Source organism: Nothoprocta perdicaria, unplaced genomic scaffold (assembly GCF_003342845.1).
Source record: "Nothoprocta perdicaria isolate Ctin4 unplaced genomic scaffold, notPer1 scaffold_192, whole genome shotgun sequence".
Taxonomy (NCBI): domain Eukaryota; kingdom Metazoa; phylum Chordata; class Aves; order Tinamiformes; family Tinamidae; genus Nothoprocta; species Nothoprocta perdicaria.
The window spans coordinates 91,368-110,010 of NW_020455116.1; the positions used below are offsets into that span (position 1 = coordinate 91,368).

Sequence of the window (18,643 nt, forward strand, 5' to 3'; positions counted from 1 at the left end):
GTGGAGACGGGGCAGAACAAGACGTTAGAAGTGCAGGAAGCAAGCAAGCAAGGAGCTCCCTTGGTTGAAATAATTGCAGTTTATGTGAGGGCAGCTCCACTCCCAACGTACAAAAAGAAGTATCTGGAKTGACTCCAAATTTCACTCCATAGCGTTATTGCAGATGTAAAATCCATCACAAGCCAGCTCTGCAATCCCATTCCTCCCCATCTGTATAATGCAGAATGAAATCTGACATGGCCACCGGCGTTTTGAAGGAAAATGAAGGACTGCTACTCTTCAAATAAGACTTAAACTTCAAAGCCTGAACACACATGCCATGAAGAAAAGTGTAATTACCACAGATCCTAAATAAGATTAATTTTTTGAACTTGAGAATAAATTACAAAAATGTTTTAAATAATATGCAGGAATCACCTCCAACCTTTCAGGTTTGCTCTTGTCTCACTAGATGAAATTCCCATGGTACCAGAGGTGGCTCTCCCAGACCACAGGGATCACAAACAGCAATTTAAACTCTGAGCACAACTCTTCATCAATACAAAAGCCAGTATTAAAACTTACTGGTGATGTTCTTAACATTTGCCCTATGCTTTACTGCAATATTTTACTTACTGCAAACAGCACTAATGCTCTCCAWATACAGACATTAAAGACATTTTTGATATTTAAGTCAGCTTTTACCCTAGTGATTTTCTTCTACCTTTCCTTTGAGAACGATCATATTAGGCTAGATACAATCTGATCTTAAGGGTGCCAATGACCATTTTGTTGTGATGATCCTTTTTTCATGAGTACAAAGGGTACATTATGAGCTGAATGCAAACTGAATTTTGCTTTTATAACTACAGGCTACAGTATAATACTGTTAGGAAACGTACTGAAAAGCAAGGCAGCTGGAAGACTTTTACCATTTGACTCTGCAAAGCCAGGGAGCACAGAGGAAGCTGGAATGGGGCTTTTAGCAGAATGCTAAACACAATTTGCTAGTTATTTGCTAAAGCTGAACTGCAAAAAGAGAAGGGGGCTTATTTTGAATCAATGGGTTTGATCCAGGATAATGAACTTTGCCATTTCACATGTGAGGCACCCAGAGGGTGCCTGTGATACATACGAAACCTGTACCACGTGGAAAATGAGCAGCAGCCTAGTTACCTCCCTCATGCCCAACAGGGCAAACCGTTCACTTTGCAGTGGCCTAAAGGAAAGAGAGAGTTGCACTCTGGAGAGTGATGCATGGGGCAAAGGACGGATTTTAATTAAACTTTCAGGTTAGCTCTGCTTGGGCTGCACCTACTGTATTAATAAAAAAAAATTTCTACCATCATGACTCAGCCCCAGCTTCAATAATAGGACTACWGACCGAGACAGGGTGGCAGGACAGAACTAAAAGCAGGATTACATTTGAATTAGACAGCTTTGCAACCTTACAGGGGTGAAAAAAAAAAAAAAAAAGATAAATAAAATCATCCTCCATTCCTTTCATTGATCTCCCTTCTCTCTCATTTTTTTTCATCAGAATCAGGTGCGAAAGGTACGATTCTCAAAATTGTGTTCCAGCAGCCTAAAGGCTTGTCTGGAGTGAGAAATGATTCAATACTGGCAATATATAGTACAGAGCAGCAAATACAATATACCTCACCCTCAAGGCTTAGGGTTTTGTTGGTGGTGGTGGTGATTTTTTTTACCTGAATAGACAATTTCAGGGATTTTCATTGGGATTTAGCCCTCCCAATCCCTTGAAGCTTTTGAAGATTATAACTACGGAGATCAGACTCCAGATTAAGTGAGAAGGTGTTATGTGCAACAACTGCCTCTTTTCTGACCAGCCTGGCAAACCCTGCTCAGCCGACCCAAGGACAGAGTGAGCTCCAAAGCAGCTCCACGGAGCCTTGGTTTGCTGGTGCAAGGAGGCCAAAAAGCATCGCCCTGAATAACGCAGCTGGCCCCGAGGGGCCATCCAGGGAGTTTGGGCTGCGACCGCCACACTCACTTCCCTCTCCTGGAGCAGCCGGCGCAGGGTCCGCTTCCGCACGATGTGGCGCCGGCGCACGTAGAGGCCRATGCCCAAGCCGACCACGACGAGGCACAGGAGGCCTCCGACCACACCAGCTGCGATGGAGGGGATTTTGGAGCTGCGAGACAGAAGAAGATGCAGGTGGGGAAAAGAAAAAAGGTTGAGGTGTAAGATTAAAAAAAGAACACCCATGAAAGTTGATCGAAGCATCAGATGTTGATCTGTTGACCAACATCAGATGTTGACCTAGGCATTCAATTAAGTCTACCTGCAGTTCAAATATCTTGGGTATCTGCATTTAAATTCTCTATCCAAAGGAACGTGKTTTTTTTTGGTGTTTGATTTATTCTTTTTGCTATTTCTTTTAAGAAAAGGTAACATCTTCTGTCTCTCAGGACTGCACTAATGTGCGTCCACCTTGACCTGTGCTGTGCTTGACACTGCAAATTTCTTCTCCTCTGTTTAGCCAGCCYCTCCTTCCTCTGCAAATTGCTTCTACACAGAGTCTTGCATGTATCATTTCTGTGCCATTTGCTTTGCTGGGCTTGCGCTTTTGTCCTGGATCTGTAAGCTTCCCTTTAATAATCCAGGCACTTCTGTTTCTTCTAAAAATTGCTCCTGTGGCAGGAATTGAGCATTGTAGAGAAGGGCCTGCTAATATATCAAGGTAAGCAATAAAAGTTGATGTTGAAATCTCCTAACACCTCCATCCTCATTTCAGGATTTTTCTTCTGGTGCTCAGTATTGATTCTTGCAGCATAATCTGCCTCTACAAGTCTTTGCTCTTCCCTGAAACTCAAAACCTGAGCTGATCCTCATAACAGAGACTTCCMACTCCGCGAAGGGAAGTTTCTTCCCTGTCTGACCAAGCTGCTGGGTGCACCGACATCAAATCAATGCTGCCTCTTGACACCTGCCATGCACAGCATCGGATACAAGCAGTGCATGGAAAGGAAGCTGTCACCAAGAAGGCAGGAGCCATCAGCAAGGCTGACATCTCATCATTATAGAGGGGACCTGATGCACACACGGGTCACGATGTACTCAGATAGCTCACCCTCTTCTCCTAATAGAAAGTATGTGAGCTCAGATAGTGTGTGAACACRTTGCAGGTACAGATTGCTGCCTGCTTGTTCACTACGGCCTCGTTCATTTCAAATTTAGGTGGAAATAAAAAAAGCTTTCCTCCAAATTTGCCCTTTGGTCCCCATCACAACTTTTTATAAGCTATTAATCTCTTATAAGACATAAGAAGCTACTTTAAAGGGTATGTCTGTGTTGAACTTGTCTTGCTATTGCATGACACGGTGAATGAATTCATGGTATAGCACAAAGTGTTGCCCCTTATAGAAACTGTGGAGTTCATTTGTTGCACAGTCCTGAGCAAGTCATGAAGGTCAAACACTGCAAAGCTAGACCTAGTGTGAAGAGTGAATGTGCATCTGTGCAGAGGAAGAGCTGGAGATGTATAGATCACAGGACTAGAAGAGACCCTCTGGGTCTCTGAGCTGAGTCTCCCGCAATGCAGGTAATTCTACTAATCCTAAACATCTCTCTGCCTCTAGCCTATTATCCTTTCTTTTTACCACTTAGTTTTTATTCTCCAGTGACAGATCCCAGGTCTTACTTTCACTTCCCCTTCATGGTAAACAATTCAGAGTAACTTTTGGAGTCTTTCACCATTAGGACCGTTTCTCAAGTCYTTCGTCATTTGTATAGGTCTGAGCCTGCACTAATCTGTCACTTCCCTATGCAAATCCGAAGCCTTAACTTTAGGCCTAGCACAGAAAAGCAAACACACATGCATTCTTTCCAATGCTGCCATTAACTCTAAAAGATGAAATACTCACCCGTTTGGACAGCCTTCAAGACCGGGCCCTTTACACCTGTAAAAACAAATGAATATTATACATGCATTAGCTCTGGCACACACGCTCCCATCACGCCAGCAAAGAGTGCTATTGATGACAAGTTTGTGTTTTAGAGCAGCCTGAGTATAGCTCTTTATAATGATCATACATGCTATAAAATATCAATAGCTCTGGAATATTTTATCTAGAAGCAGAGTTATGCGGCATACTCAGTAAAAAAAAAAAAAAAAAAAAGAAGAGTATTTTAAAACATCTTTCTGTGATGCGTTTGAATGGAGGGAAGGCACAGAGGGGCTGCAGGGTGGCCAGTCTCTTGCTCTGCACCTATGCATGTGTTGGCACATGCCCTCAGGGCTGTTTACAGCTGAAGAGAAAAGCACCACCTCCTTGAAAGGAATTCCCTTATCTGGGGGTAAGTGGCTTCGAGGAAACGCATCCCACACAGTCCTTCTTTCCTGGCTCAAAGATTCTCATTTCTGGACTTCCCGTTGCAACAGAAAACTTCAGCAGCAGACACATGCTGCTGTCAGGAAAGAGGATTTGATAGYCCCCGCTTTGGCCATTGGCTTTTGATATGTGCCCCCGATATTTTGAATTTAGAATCTGAGAGCTTATATTACTGGTACTTGATTGAATCATGCCATGGCCTCCCTGCTACAGCATGAGGCTTATCCAGAGAGCCAGGAATGCTTCTAGCAAGCCATTCAGCCTCCACTGGAGTTTGAAATGCCCTCCATCCACGTCAGCAGCCTCATGCAGAAAGCAATGAAGATTAAAATACAGTGAATGYGTGTATTTGCTATTTGAATGGGTGGGAGAGGCATCATGCACTCCCCATGCACTGCTGGGCTGTGAGATGCACACTCCTCATGGGAATTGTGGTCTCTGCGGTGCCTCCTGAGGAAGGAGAGCACTACAGAAGGCATTACATCACGCCTGAAAGGCAGAGCAGAGCAGAGCAGAAAAGGCCACTTTGTGGTAACCGCTGCCTGCTCTGACTTAAAGAATTGATGCCTCATCCCCCAGCAGCTCCAGAGGAGGTCAAGTAGGGGCTAARAAGCAAGCCCATGCCAGGAAACGTGTTCCCAATTCCCTGTTGCTGAGAGCAGGAACCAGAAACATGTCAAAATGGCAGGTGGAGCTGGAGATTTTATCCCACAACTTGAACAAGGTCTGGGGGAGGAAGAGGGGAAGCTACTACTCATTTTAATTGTTTCTTTTTCGCTTGTTTGTTTTCCTTRCTCTGATCTTCCCTCATGTATTTGCCTTGTTCCTGTGCCAACAGAGTGCTCCGAGACCCAGCATCTGGAAGGTCTTGCGAGTTCACTGGGCTCCCATGCAAGAATGTGCATCCTGGTGTCCTCCGYGGCTGGAAGCATCGTGCACAGCGGTTCCCGCATCCCGGACGCCCAGCTCTGTTAGCATTTTCTTTCTGCCTACAGCTTGTTTTGTTTGCTCAGTTGAGTAACTAAGCACAAAGAGGCTGCACATGTACGGCAGAACCACAAGGCTGCCCACAGTCACAGGAGGCGCATCTAACTTTGCAACAGACCTTTCTTTTTGGGCATTTAATGGAGAATTCATCTAGGACCCAAGACCTCACCCTAACACACCTCTATATGAATCTCTATATGCTAATGCAGCAAAGCACAAGTAGCTTCTTCCAAATTAGGTGGGGAACTTCGAAGGCCTCACAGGAATGCAGAATGTGACTGTGGTTCTTTTAATGACCTTTTTTCCAAAAATTTTGGTCTGTCGTGCCATTTACTGATGGCAACCCCTCTGTGTGTTTCCTAACAGCAAAAACTTCATTCCAGGGAATAGTATGTAGAGTCTGAGGAATATCCAACTGGCTGTTTTCCTAGGTTAGAAAGTGGAAGCTGAAGAGGCAGCATAGATTTTCATCAGTGTTTTTTCTTTTTTTTTAATAATTATTTCCCACACCAGAAATCCATCAATACAAAGTTGAGCACGATAAAGTTAAAAGGTGCTTGGGAAGAAAATGATAGATCATCTGGTGCTTCTCAAATCCCATGTGATTTTCTGATTCRTTTCACAAGTCAAAGAAGAAACAAAGTCTATGACAAATATCTATCTGAGACTAAATATAACCATCTTTCTTAATGCGGAATTTTAAGATGACACCCAACATAAGTAACCCAGGTTTTATGGAATCTAAACAATTGCCTTTTCCATTCCTGAATCGTTTTTCTTCTTCTGCTAACAGAAACTAAAATGAGAAATGTGACTTTGTATTATAAACTGCCTCAAGATCTTATGGATATATTAGAAGGAATCTAAAAGCAGTCGTAGTCTCTGAAATATTTCTCTACTATCCCCTTACTGGAAAATTAGCACTGTGTACAGTCCCTGAAACAACTGCATCCTAAACTCAGCATTTAATCCGTCTGCGTAAACATTACTTGTCTCCATGTAGACATGGCTATTTATTTCGGAAATCCATCAAGATTTTAACAACTTTCTCCTCAACTCACAGTTCCTAATTTGATATAATACAGCCAGGTTGCTTTGATTTATGGCCTTTCGGAGGGAACTCAGACTATAACGGCCTAAGTTCTTTGGAGTCATAAATGAAATGGAAAATCATCAGGCTCTTTCAAGCCTTATGAGAACTTTCCTCTGCCCTCGCTTTCTCATTAACCTTCAAAACGTGATGAAGGCATTGAGTGTGTGAACTAATACCATGGACTTCTCCCTCTAACCTCCTTGCCTTCTTTCCACCTATCCTAAAGTCCTGTGGCATTTAATGTGAAAAATGACAAGGATGGCAATGCACGTAGGGTTCACATGGACTCTGGAGGCAGGATGTGTCAGTCAGGGCTATTAACTACCCTTTTGCCTTCTCTCTTTCTTGCTATTCTATCCCACTGGCTACAACTGAATTTAATTCTCCCGCTCTGGGAAAACAATATTGGAAAACCAAACCACTGAGCACAGCACAGATTAATCAGGCTAGTGTGTTTCATTAGATGCTGGAGGTATAAATGGGTAATTCCAGGGCTCCTAGGACCTCTCTCTCAGATTGAGTGTATTCTCTCAGCTGTAGTAGAGACAGAGTAAAAGGAAGTTTGAGCACAGAAATCTCAAGTTACAAGGGAAATGGGAGAGAAGGAGTCATTTGGGCTGAAGAGGAGACAGCTTCCTCCCTTCTGCTTTCTAATGAAAGCTGAACAAACTGCAGCTTGGGGATTCAGCAAAGAAAATCAAACTAGATGAGACTCTTAGCAGCAATATGAAGAAAGCAATGCACTGCAAGTAGGCATGAAAGTAAARAACGAAATTTCTGACAAAGTTTGGTTAGAAGAGTTCTTCCTACTTGTAACTTCTGGTAAATAGCAAAGAGTCAGAAGTCAGCAAACTTAATCACACTGATAGGTTTTGTGGGCTCTAGACATGAAATTGGACAGGAATAGCAGTAACAAAATTGTTTCTTGTTGTGCATAATTGTTGAAACAGTGGAATTTAAGGATGAAAAAACTTTGCAAGACTGATGATTTCGACCCGCTGCTGCTYGAACCGATTGTGGTCCTGAGGCACAACAAGGAGAGAGCGTGAGGAGCAGTTAATGGGCATCTCTGACCTGTGGTCTTCAAGGGRAAGACACTGCCCAGGACTGCCACATTAGGACTCTGCTACAGCCTACCCATCGTTGCCCTTGCCCTCAAATGTCCTTAAATTGCCCTGGCACAGGCTGCCCAGGGAGGCTGTGGAGTCTCCTTCTCTGGAGGTCTTCACAACCCGCCTGGATGCCGCCCTGTGCCCCRTGCTCTGGGTGTCCCTGCTTGAGCAGGAAGGTTGGACTAGATGATYTCTAGAGGTGCCTTCCAACCTTAATCATTCCATGATTCAGTGAAATAAAAAYTGGAATGCAACCTTCCTCTAGTTCTGCCGCATCTCTCCGGAGCAGAGCCTCTTTCATTTGGCACCCTTTGCAGGGCCAGCCAGCATGTTCACAATATAAACAAACAACAATGACATATCAAGTCCAAACCTTTCACATCAGAGATGAAATAGRTATCTTTTGTTATGCTATAGGGTGAAACACCCTGAGCAACCCCAATATCCAATAATCTCTCCTTGCCCTACACCCATCCCACCCCTTTGGGACACTCCCCCACTGCTAGGCAARCGGGAATTGACTTTTGTGAGGAGCCTGGAACAATGTGCAGCTCTGCTCGGAGGCCTCGCTCGGAGGCCACTGCAAGCTCGCCCAGTCGCACTCACGTCTGGCAAATTACATTCTCCAAGCCTGTAYTCATCTGAGCTTAGTGTTTGATCTYGCTACCACAGCCACTCAGCCAAGAGCTCTGTTCAGATGTGGTTACTGATTATGCTGCTCAAATCAGCAGCCACATTTTCATGTGGCCAGTTTTGAGAAGGATATTTGGCTCACTGCGGCCAGTTGGTATCAGAGGGGACCAGCGATCGCAGTCACRGAGGTCATTAGTAAAGATCAAAGTTATTAAGATCCCTTTTCAGCTGAGATCAGCCATTATCAGGAGCGTGCCGGGAAGCATTGATAAGCCTTGCCTGTGACACTGAGGAAACACAGGGAAGTCACTGCAGATCACAAGGGAGAGGCTTGCGAGGGAAAAGATACCCAAGAAGGGTCTTTTGCTCTAAGAGCATCCAAGAAGCAGGTCCCAAACCCCACACTTCTTACAGCACAACCCATGTCCATTGCAGGGACGAAGCCTTGAGAGGCCACAGCTGCAACCCTGTCACTTACTGTTACATAGGCAAAATGCAGTTAAATTCACAGTTCATTATAGGCAGTGGTTTCACCAGGCCAGCAAGTGAAAATACAGGCTTACGGATTGCTGTGATTCCCAGCGATTAAATTAATATTTAGGACAGGTAAGGCTTTAAGCTCAGACAGGTGCCCACACACAGAAAGAGAGCAGAAAATCATTGTGCATGCCCCAGGTAATGCACTGGGACTTCCCTCCTGAAATATCCCAGCTGGGGAGGAAAAAAGGAGCAAGCCATCCAGCCATCTCCATGCCTTTCGAGGGTGAGGGTGACACGCAGCCTGTGGTGGGACCCCGTGGAGCTCAGCCTCCGCCAGAGGTCACTGCCCTCCCTCCCCAAAACCCAGGCTGAGCACCCAGCCGGGCAGAGGGAAAAGGAGTGCATCACGGGGCCAGCGAGTTTTGTAAATTTCCAGAAAGTTTCTCTTATAAATAAATAAACAAGCCTGTTTCAAGTCCCCTAAAACATTTTTTTTTCATTTTTTTTTCTCTTTGCCTTCTGTGTAAAGAAGAAGTGCCACTGAACTTTCCCTATTTACAAAGTCAGCCACATGTTGCTTACATTACCTGCATGGTTCTGACCTCCTTCGCTTCCTGATGGGTTTTGGTGATGGTATTTTGAAAGGGGACTGTCAGGAAGGGAATGGGCTCAAGAGGAGCAACAACCAATTCCTTCCTTCTTTTCTTTCTTTGTTCCTTCTGCTCTTGTTTTACTAGGCAAGTGTATCGTACTCACCCGCGGGTACAGTTGGGATGGCAGAGCCGGCAGACGGAGTTTCCGTCGGCGTATTTCCAGACGAGGGTATCGTTCTCTCCCAGCACCCCCGCGGGACAGGTTTTCACGCAGTGAGGGCCATCTATGAAGTGGGCACATTTCATGCAGTTGTCTGGGCCCTGAAAAGAAACCAAGAAGAAATGCTTCTTTCAAGTACCCATATACTGGCCTATTCAAGAGGAAATTCAGGTGACAAATCTAAATGTGTTCGATATTCAACTGCACCCTTCTATTCAGACTGGAGCAGCACAAAGAATGCCTTAAGTATTTTAGCAGGGAAAATAGCAAATCTGGGTCAAATTCCATTAAAGAATAACAAACAGGCCAGATCCAGTGCTGGTTTTGTGGGGCTACAGTGAGAGATGCTATGTGAAGATTATTTTAATTATCATGAAGTCTAAGGGTCCCAAAAGCAAATGAATTACTAGACACTGGGCAAATGAGAAGACAGTCAGTGCCCACGGGGGTTTATAATGTTGAGAGCAGCCCTGAGGCCACAGTCTGAGCTAGAAGGGAGGATGGAAATACTTTACATTACTGAGCAGTGACTCTGCAGAGTGATGGGCAAGGGTCAAACATGCAGTGGCTACAGGAGAGGGCAGGAGGTGTTTAAAGGTTTTGGCTAACAGCACAGCAGGGAGGAGGGAACGGGAGATTTGATTTCAATTACCAAAAAACATGTTCTCTGTGACTGAGGATGCATTTGCACTGAAGTGCATTTGCCTTCTGTCACTTAAAGATAAAGGACTGAGTTCAAATTTAGATGTAAAATAGTATGGCTCCTTTCCAGATATTCATGAGTTTCAGAATGAAGACATGAATTCAATCTAACACATATTCAAATTAAATTATTTTTCACATTTGCCAAACCAGACACTTCATAAAAGAGCATTTTAAAAATGGAAAAGGGGCAAAACTGAAGACAACTCAGGACTACTGGCAAGAGTAGAGTGTATTGGCTTTTGAGGGAGGAGCTTTTATGTGAATTTGGAAAATGTAAACCACTTTGAAAAAAAAATTCATTTTATTTTGATTGCCTTTCTTTGAACACAACTTAAATTTGCAGTTACTGTAAGTATTTACTTTAACCTATTAGAGGACGGAATGTGCTTTAATTAAAAACTGCTTCCTGGATGTTTTCCAGTCAACACCTGTTTTTAATCACAACTTTGCCCCACATTTTTCAAAGGGGAAAAGCTACTGTATTGATCCACTGGTTTTAATGGTTATTCTTCTCCTTCTGAATGAGGAAGTTCAACATGTTCATGGTAATTTGGTTGTTTGGTAACTGCTCATTCCTAAAATCATCACCAAATTCCCATACATGCACCTACATATAATTCTTAAACTTTGCTCTAAAAAATTGCAACCAGCAAAGGTCCTGCAATGCCTGAGAGTTGAGGGGCAGTGTGGATTACGTGCATGATGGGTGACATGAGAGAGAAATTACCTTGCAGACCCCTCTYCCCTTTTTGTCCCCTATCCCCACTCCCAGATCTTGCCCTCTAAGTCTCCCAACTCAGGGTGTTCTTGGGCTTGTTTTAAAGCACCTCCCATGACTTGTCAGCATGGGGAGAGCACATTGCAGGCTAATTTGCCCGCRTGTAGAGGTTTGTTAAGGCACATCAGCTCTTACAGGTCCAGTGCAGGTGGCGTTGTACATGGTGGAGTTTTGCACCAAGCACTCGGGGTGACATGGGAGGCACTTTGAGTCTCTTTCAAACTCCCGGGGCTCCCTGGAAAGTAAAAAAAAGCAGGGAAACTATTAAAAGAAAGAAAAACAACCCAGCGAGATGTTGAGGAGTGATAAGCACTGGTAGTCCCTCATGTCTCTCCTGTCCCTGTTCTGACTTGCTCAGTGTAGCTACACCGGGATGGCTSTGATGAGAGGGGAGGTGATGCTGGGAGAAGGTCCTGGCCGGCAGCAGCACATGAGCGGAGCACCCTGCTACGCGACACTCAGTGATGGGGCAACACACGGCACTGCAGCCTGGACACCACAAACCAACTGACTTTCAGCCTAAGCTAATGGGCAGAGACTATCCTCAAAGCTCTCCGAAGGGAAGCGACGCAAAGCAATCAGCAAAAGCAGCGCGAGGGATTCCGAGGCTCCAAATGAAAACAAGGAAAGTTAAACAGAAACGCGCTCTTAATTAAACTCATGCCCCCCCTGCTCCCAACCCCAAACGTACAATGAATCATTAAAATATGAAAGTTGGGAACAGATGGTTTCAATAGCAATAAAGCTGTTCCACTTCAAGTGATAGTGTTATTAATTAAACTAAATCTACCCATCATTTGACACACAAAAAAATGCCCAGATCTGCCCTTCAGGTCATAACAACTGCCGCAGGGCCTTTGCTCACAAAAAAAAAGACAGCTGCTGAACTGCAAGTTACCAGACAAACGCAAACATCACAGGCCGCAGCAGGCTGTCAAGTACTTTCACAAGAGCAATGATTTTTAAAGGTCCAGCTCCAAAAGACTTTGTAACAAAACAAATGTTTGCACCAACAAATCTGTTGTAGGTCTTTTGGGTCTGATGTGCATTGCAGAAAATCGGTATCCTTTTCTGTATAGCCAAATTTCTGTGGTAGCCTTTCCTTCCCYGCCTATAGCACCTGTTGAGCTGATGGAAAAAACCTTCAGAGAGCTGATGGAGAGGTATCGAGATGTTTTGAATATTCTGAGTGAAGCTGGGGCAATAAATTTGCCTGAAACTCCTGCTCCAAGTGCTCTTCACATTAAGGTTAATTTTCCCCTGACTGCAGCTTTGCAAATTGCAAATTGCAAAGCCCTGCCCWGGATTCTTGCCAGGAGCTGCCTGCAGTTTCAGCAGGGGCCCCTCCGGGGCAGCCCGGGGCAGACTCTGACCTCTCGAGACATGGGCTGCAATTCGGCAAACGGCTCCTGCGCAATTTGGAGCACACGGATGAGCCCGTCTGCGGCGAGGGCGACTTGGGGAACCAAGATCCCAGTGACTGCAACGAGCTCGGGCGCGCGCCCAACGGGCTTGGCATGACAGGCATAGCTCAGATTTTCAAAGCGGCTGCTGGTGAAGCTCAGTGCAATGAGAGGCCTGGTTACTTTGCAACAGCTCTTGAAAATAAAACTGAAACATCACCACCAAACCGCCCCAGACAACTTACCCTTGCAGGATATTGCACTCTTTCACACACTCCTTCTGGCGGCCAAAATATTTGCAGGAGAAGCAGTGGAAGGGCCCAGGGCCCCAGCAGCCTATATCTGAGCACAGGGGGTCACAAACATGCTGAGCAGCAGCTAAGACAAAAAGAGATTTAAAAAATGAATTAATAAATAAATAAACACCATGAACTTCAAAGCAGGAGAGAGAGCAAATACAGTCCTGCAGAACTCAACTTTAAGAGACAATTTTTCTGTATTATTCCAAGGCAGACATTAACAGTCCTGACAATATGGAAGAGGAATAATCATGATTCCCTTAATCCACAAAGTCTGAAATTAAAAGTGACTTCTGATTTTCCAAATGAGAAAAGGCTCCTCTGTGACCGTTTAACAGATATATAATCAGGCTAAATCAGGACCGAAAGAGATTTCTTTCCAAAATATAACAATTCACATTCTGCAAAGAAAAAATAATTAGATTTTGACTCAGAGATGACTGCAGTCAATAGCAGCATGACCAAATATCAACCTCAGCAAACTAGGACATCAGAGGAATGAAGAGAAAAACATCAGGCTTAAACTGCTCTTGCATTTTAGCACAAGATTGCAAGCAGGACAGGAGGACAGCACTGACTTACCACACTCATTTTGATTTCTGTTCTGTATTATTTTTGTTTTCTGACTCTGAGTTGCAAACAGACTGCGCCAGTTCATCGTGTCCGCATAGCAGAGGTTCTTGTTCTTCATAATGGCAACATCTCCATCACTGATTTCCTTAAGGGAGCGCAGCCCTAACGACTGAATTTTCAAATTAACAACTGCAAGGGAGTACTGGCCACTGAAATGGACAGAAAAAAAAACACACAAAGGAAAAACGGTGATTAAAGAGGGTGGTTTTCTCTTGCTTTTCAAGGGCCTACGTGTGTTGTTGTAAGCTGAACTTTGCTTAAGCAAGATGTTGCTCAATTGGGTAACATGTGGTACATGGCATGCCTGTTGTATAACAACTGCAATGGTTTTGCATGGGGATTTTAAGCTAAACTTTGCAGCACACATGCCTTCCATCAAGTAAATGCTGTACAACGTTGGTTGCAAGTAGGAAAGTTATTCTGTACTGGTCCACAAAGCTATCTTGCTGGGATAGCCTGTGTTTATGCCATGCCTGTGTTTATCCCTTGCCTGTGTTTATGCCACCTGGAAGCTGTGGTCTCCTCTCCCACTTCCCAGCTACCTCCAAAACCAAAGCATTTCTAGTACACATGGTAACCTGTCTGGCACTCGCAATCCCTGGATCCCAAAGAGTTGCTCACCCTTGTGTAGGCAGCTTGGTTCTGAGAGCAGGCACCTCACAACCTCTAAAAGCAGTAGGGAGGTGCAAATTTGAGCCTATTAAGGTAAATTTGTCACAAAAAAAAAAAGCTGCTTAACCCCTAGCAAGATTGTTCCAGTTTTGTCCAACTCTTCTGTGACACTTGAGTTTCACAGATCTTTGCACCTTGGCTTGCTCAGGCAAGGGCAGCTCTAAACAGGTTTTTTTGCACCGAGTCTGGTGCATGATTTACTTACTGTTGCTTGGTTCTGCCTCGTATAATCTCCAGATTTTCAAAAGCATAGAGATCAGTAGCATTTTCAGGCCAAGCCTGAATCAACAAAAATCCTGAAATGAGGAAAAGAAGGTTAAAAGAAAAAAAAAAAAAAAAAAAAAAAAAAAAGAAAATGTGGCAACTTGGTTAGTACTGGAAGTGGAACCTCTTGCCCCAAACAGCATCTCCCAAGCTGGCGGAAGGCACTCGTACTTTCTGTATGCCTTCCTAGGAATTTCAAAGTGAAGCATGACATTTTAGGGAGCAGGAAGCTATTTGTGAATACTGTCTTGTAAACAATTTACTTTTGGTCCACCACGAGGGCTCAGCAGTGCAAGAGGGTGGCGTGTCAGAGAGCTGCATCCCGCCACGCTGAGCAGCCAGTGCCTGCTCCTGTCAGCAGCAATCCGGGATGGGAGGCTCCGGCTTTCCCTGCAGCATGGGAAAAGCCCTGCTCCATCCCTGCTGTGAGCTGCCTTCGAGGAACAGAGAAATAGAGCAGAGGACAGAAACAGAGCAGACAGTAGATTGGAGGTATCTGCCAAGACAAGCAGATTTCCCTGCCCCAGTGAGATGTTTYAGGTAGAGGAAAGGAATTTGGGAAATTACATTCTGCTAGCTGAGGTTGTGAGGTTAGACATTGCTACCTTTAAGGAAGGCAGAGAGATAAAAGAGAGAAAGTAAAGCGGAACTGATGACACATCTGCAGGCCCAGCTCTGATAATCCACTGCTTTCATACTGGGATGAATGTCTTTGACCAAACACAACTGCTTTTAATTGGTGCTCGTGCCAGACCCAAGTCGAGTGCTTTGCTGAGCACTTTACGCTTTCAGAGCCTGCATTTATTCTAGGGAAGGGCTCTCCAGGCTGGAGAGGGTGTCTCCGCGAGGATGATGCAAGCCGCTCAGCAYACTTCCCTAAGGAACTGCTGAAAGGTTTTCCACAAATAGAAACACTCTARGGTTTTTTTKTKTTGTTTTTTTCCTAAGCCAGTGTGGCACGCCTCTGCACCACCACATACTTCTTGGGTGGCTGAGTATCTCTTCTGCTTTTACTCTCCACTAGGGCTGACAGTTGAGCAGAACAGATGATCTGGCACAACCRCGCACCTCGGATGAGAGGCCAGGATGAGTTGCGTGGGTGTAAAGCTAGCAAAACGCTACTGACCACCTCTGTGAAAAGTGATCCCTATCCGCTCAGGGGCAGAAACTATTTGTGTGTACTTCACCAGCTAGAAAATAATTCCTCATCTCCCTTGGTGTTTTTGGCAGTAACATATCATGTTTAAAACATATTGCTGACCTGATATTTCTTTGACTGTTTTGAAGACATCCAGTTTCTTAGGGTCGAGAGGTAGTGTCTTGGTGAAGGCATCACTGAAACAAACAGGAGGAGAAATCAGAAGAAGGAGTCAGCTTGAACCTTTCCCTATCTTCCCCCTAAGGGGCTTCTTCCTAAGCCCCTCTCCTCTAGCTAGCGCTGAAAGATCAAGAGGCAACTCACCCTAGAAATGCAACTGGGAGTATGCTGACATCTCCATTGATCTTGGTACAGTTTTTGAAGGAGTCAATGTTTGTGGCATTTATGGAAAGAATTCCCTTAAGCTCACCAATCCCAATGCCATTGCACACTGGTAAAACGGAAGCACAGAAGTCAAGAGGGAGAAGAGTTACACATACTCATATGTGAGGGAATAAACACAAAAATGATAGTAGTCCATAAAGTATCCCCACATGGTCAAACCTGCCACTGTAAGATCAGTTTCATAGATCTCTTGTCTACTTTTGCATATCCAAAAGCACAAAATGTTAAATGTTTCCTGCTTGCCCATTTGTGCAGCATTGATCCAAACACCTCTGCACACTGAGTCTTGCACACACACTTCTCTCTGTCCCATTTTCATTTTCATTCCCACTGAGGAGATCCTAGGAAGGATAAACTAAGGAGAAGGCTAATGTGGAAGACTTGCATCTACAGGTAGCATAGTTTATCTAGCTCACTTGCAGAGTATGCCAGCTTGAGAGCATGCTTCAAAGCCATTGATTCTCTTGTTTTGAACMTCCAAATTATCCATGGATACTTGTCTTGACCTTCAGATTATTAACAGATATTTATACTTTGCTCTTTGAGGTCTAAATTGAGCTCCCTTTACCTCCTCTAAAAAACTACCTTCTGCCTCAAAGCCTTACTATTTTATTCCATGCTTTTTATACCTTTGCTGCACAGCCCGTCACATTTTTTACACTTCCGAACACCATTTTCTTCCACTTCATAAGTATCAGTATTACACGAGCGAACACAGGAGCCGTGGTCCGTCACCACATAGTTGTCTGGAAAAACAAGGACAACAAGGGCATTGAAATATCAGGGGGATACACTGGGGGCTGCGCAGACACTTAAAAAGCTAGAAGACAGAAAAAAGGCTTTTGAACTTTTGGTATACTCGGGCAAAGCACAAGCATTAATTATTAATTCTCCTGACATCCTTTGAAGGTAGATAGACATACATCATTATCACTATTTTACAGAGAGGGGAACTGTCCAAAGGGTAAAGCAACATTGTCAAGGACAGGTCAGGCAGTGGTGCCATAATCCAGGTCAGTTGTCGGCACTTTCTGATTCCTGATCGTTATTCGYTCTTCCCAACCAAAGGCCTATGAAGGCCAACAGCAAATCTCAGGAAGAGACACCAAGTCTGTATGCTGAACCCTCTCCCACATGTAGGTCTTGGTGTTTAAAAATCATATTGATGTGGAACAGCACAAAGACAAAGCCAGCATCTTGAGCAAGGTGATGAGGCAGTTCCCTTGCCCATCTCCTCAAACCTGCCATCTTCCCACCATATCTGCAAGACAAAACGAACTTACGAGGACATTCCCTCACGCACGTGGCTCCAAAGCTGTACTTTCCGTCGGGGTTGACATCCATCTGGTAGGTGGTAGGATTGTACAGGACTAATGGGGGACATGTGTCCTTGCAGGTGGCATCATCCCGGAACTTGCGACATGCCTGTCATGGAACAACACGTGTCCATTAAACGATCTCCTGTTTTTATTAACTGCAATCTAAAAACACTCTTAACTGGCTTCTTTGTTTCATACTAAGCTCTAATGGAAACCACAAGCACTAGCAGGGTTGTTCCCTTGTGCTTGGGAGGCAGAAAGTTGCATCAGGTTGGGCAATTTAGCTTGATATTTGAGAAAAAGAGCGAACATGAGGTTTTCTTGATCTGAACAAGAAACCTTGGCACTCTGGAGGAGAGCTGCTGGGATTCACATGGGAACAGGGTTGAATCTGCATGCCTCAGACAGAAGAATTTTCCCTACGAGCGGTAACCAGATCAAGACAAATGCTTTAGTTTTCTTGGCCAGCCGCTTTTTAATAACATAAATCAAATCAAGTTCTTTCCTGCCGATTACTGACATTTGTGGCTAGGTATTAAACTGAAACCATTATATTTGGCTGCAGGTAATGAACAATTTAGTAGGTATTTATGAAGGACATGTTGGTTCTTCCAACCTAATTCTGCATTAAATTAATAATTGTTCTCTGTTTCTCCCTTTATTCTTCCCTGGCTTTCTGGATGAGAGAGAATAACCGTATTATTTTTCTCTGTGAGCCAGTAAGAGCATTCTGGCCATGCAGTTCATAAGGAATACAGCCAGGAATGCAGACAGCAACACTGAAAAAATATCAACCGCACTGTTTCTGTGACAATTACTCACATGTCACTTAATTCAGAACGAAGTATAGCGTTAGAGAGGGGAAGAGTTACAAACACATTGTGTACTACAACCCTGAAAAATCRATCTTTTTTTTTCCTAGAAAAAAAAAAGTGGAGAAGTACTGAGCTGTGACAGCAGCTGAGGATATGGGGAGCTGTGCATGTTAGGGAAGTTGATCCAGAGTAAACTCTTAGCTGCTCCACAGGAACTTCCCATGTGGACACTTGGAGCATTCTTGGCTTTCCAAGGCACTAATGCCTATTTGACACATGTTAGGAATGTCCACCTGGCAAATTAGCAAAGATAAGCTAAGAGTGTTGTGCAATTCAGCCCTCTTCCCTCCTATGGACCCTCGTTCCCTCTTCCTTCCTATCCCCTCGTTGCTCCCATCACAACATGGGGCTGTCTTGGTCAGCATCCCTTGAGGGCCTTCTCAGGTAAAAGAAGGTTACAGGGCATCCAGCTGGACATCTGCGTGGCAGGGCCATGGCTTTACGCAAGTTGTTGCAGCCTCCTTACCAGACAGTCGCTCTCCCGAGGCCCCGTACACCCAGCAGCACACTGGTTRTGGCAGCAGTCACTGGGCACCTTTCCCCTGCACCGTCCGGAGCACTGCTGGGCACAGATGACTTTTGTTACTGAAAAACAAAGGGGACAAAAAAAAAAAAAAAACAGGAGTTAGAGTACTTCTAAGCTGTGTTTGCTACAAGGAAATCAATACTATGGAGAAATGCCGGCTACACGACCTGTGC

At 44.5% G+C, this 18,643-nt stretch overlaps 1 protein-coding gene across 2 annotated transcripts in view; it reads right to left on the bottom strand.

Annotated features, from left to right (window-relative positions):
- The window catches only part of EGFR (epidermal growth factor receptor), a 44,993-nt gene that overhangs the window by 19,473 nt on the left and 6,877 nt on the right, over positions 1 to 18,643 (bottom strand). For both annotated transcript variants that reach the window (XM_026037203.1, XM_026037202.1), the window contains exons 5-16: positions 18,411 to 18,529; positions 17,034 to 17,175; positions 16,380 to 16,496; positions 15,670 to 15,796; positions 15,469 to 15,542; positions 14,149 to 14,239; positions 13,221 to 13,420; positions 12,585 to 12,717; positions 11,072 to 11,171; positions 9,397 to 9,554; positions 3,868 to 3,903; positions 1,994 to 2,135 (exon numbers count right to left, since the gene is read on the bottom strand). In XM_026037203.1, coding sequence (XP_025892988.1) covers positions 1,994 to 2,135; positions 3,868 to 3,903; positions 9,397 to 9,554; positions 11,072 to 11,171; positions 12,585 to 12,717; positions 13,221 to 13,420; positions 14,149 to 14,239; positions 15,469 to 15,542; positions 15,670 to 15,796; positions 16,380 to 16,496; positions 17,034 to 17,175; positions 18,411 to 18,529 — 1,439 coding nt within the window. The remainder of the gene's footprint in view (positions 1 to 1,993; positions 2,136 to 3,867; positions 3,904 to 9,396; positions 9,555 to 11,071; positions 11,172 to 12,584; positions 12,718 to 13,220; positions 13,421 to 14,148; positions 14,240 to 15,468; positions 15,543 to 15,669; positions 15,797 to 16,379; positions 16,497 to 17,033; positions 17,176 to 18,410; positions 18,530 to 18,643) is intronic.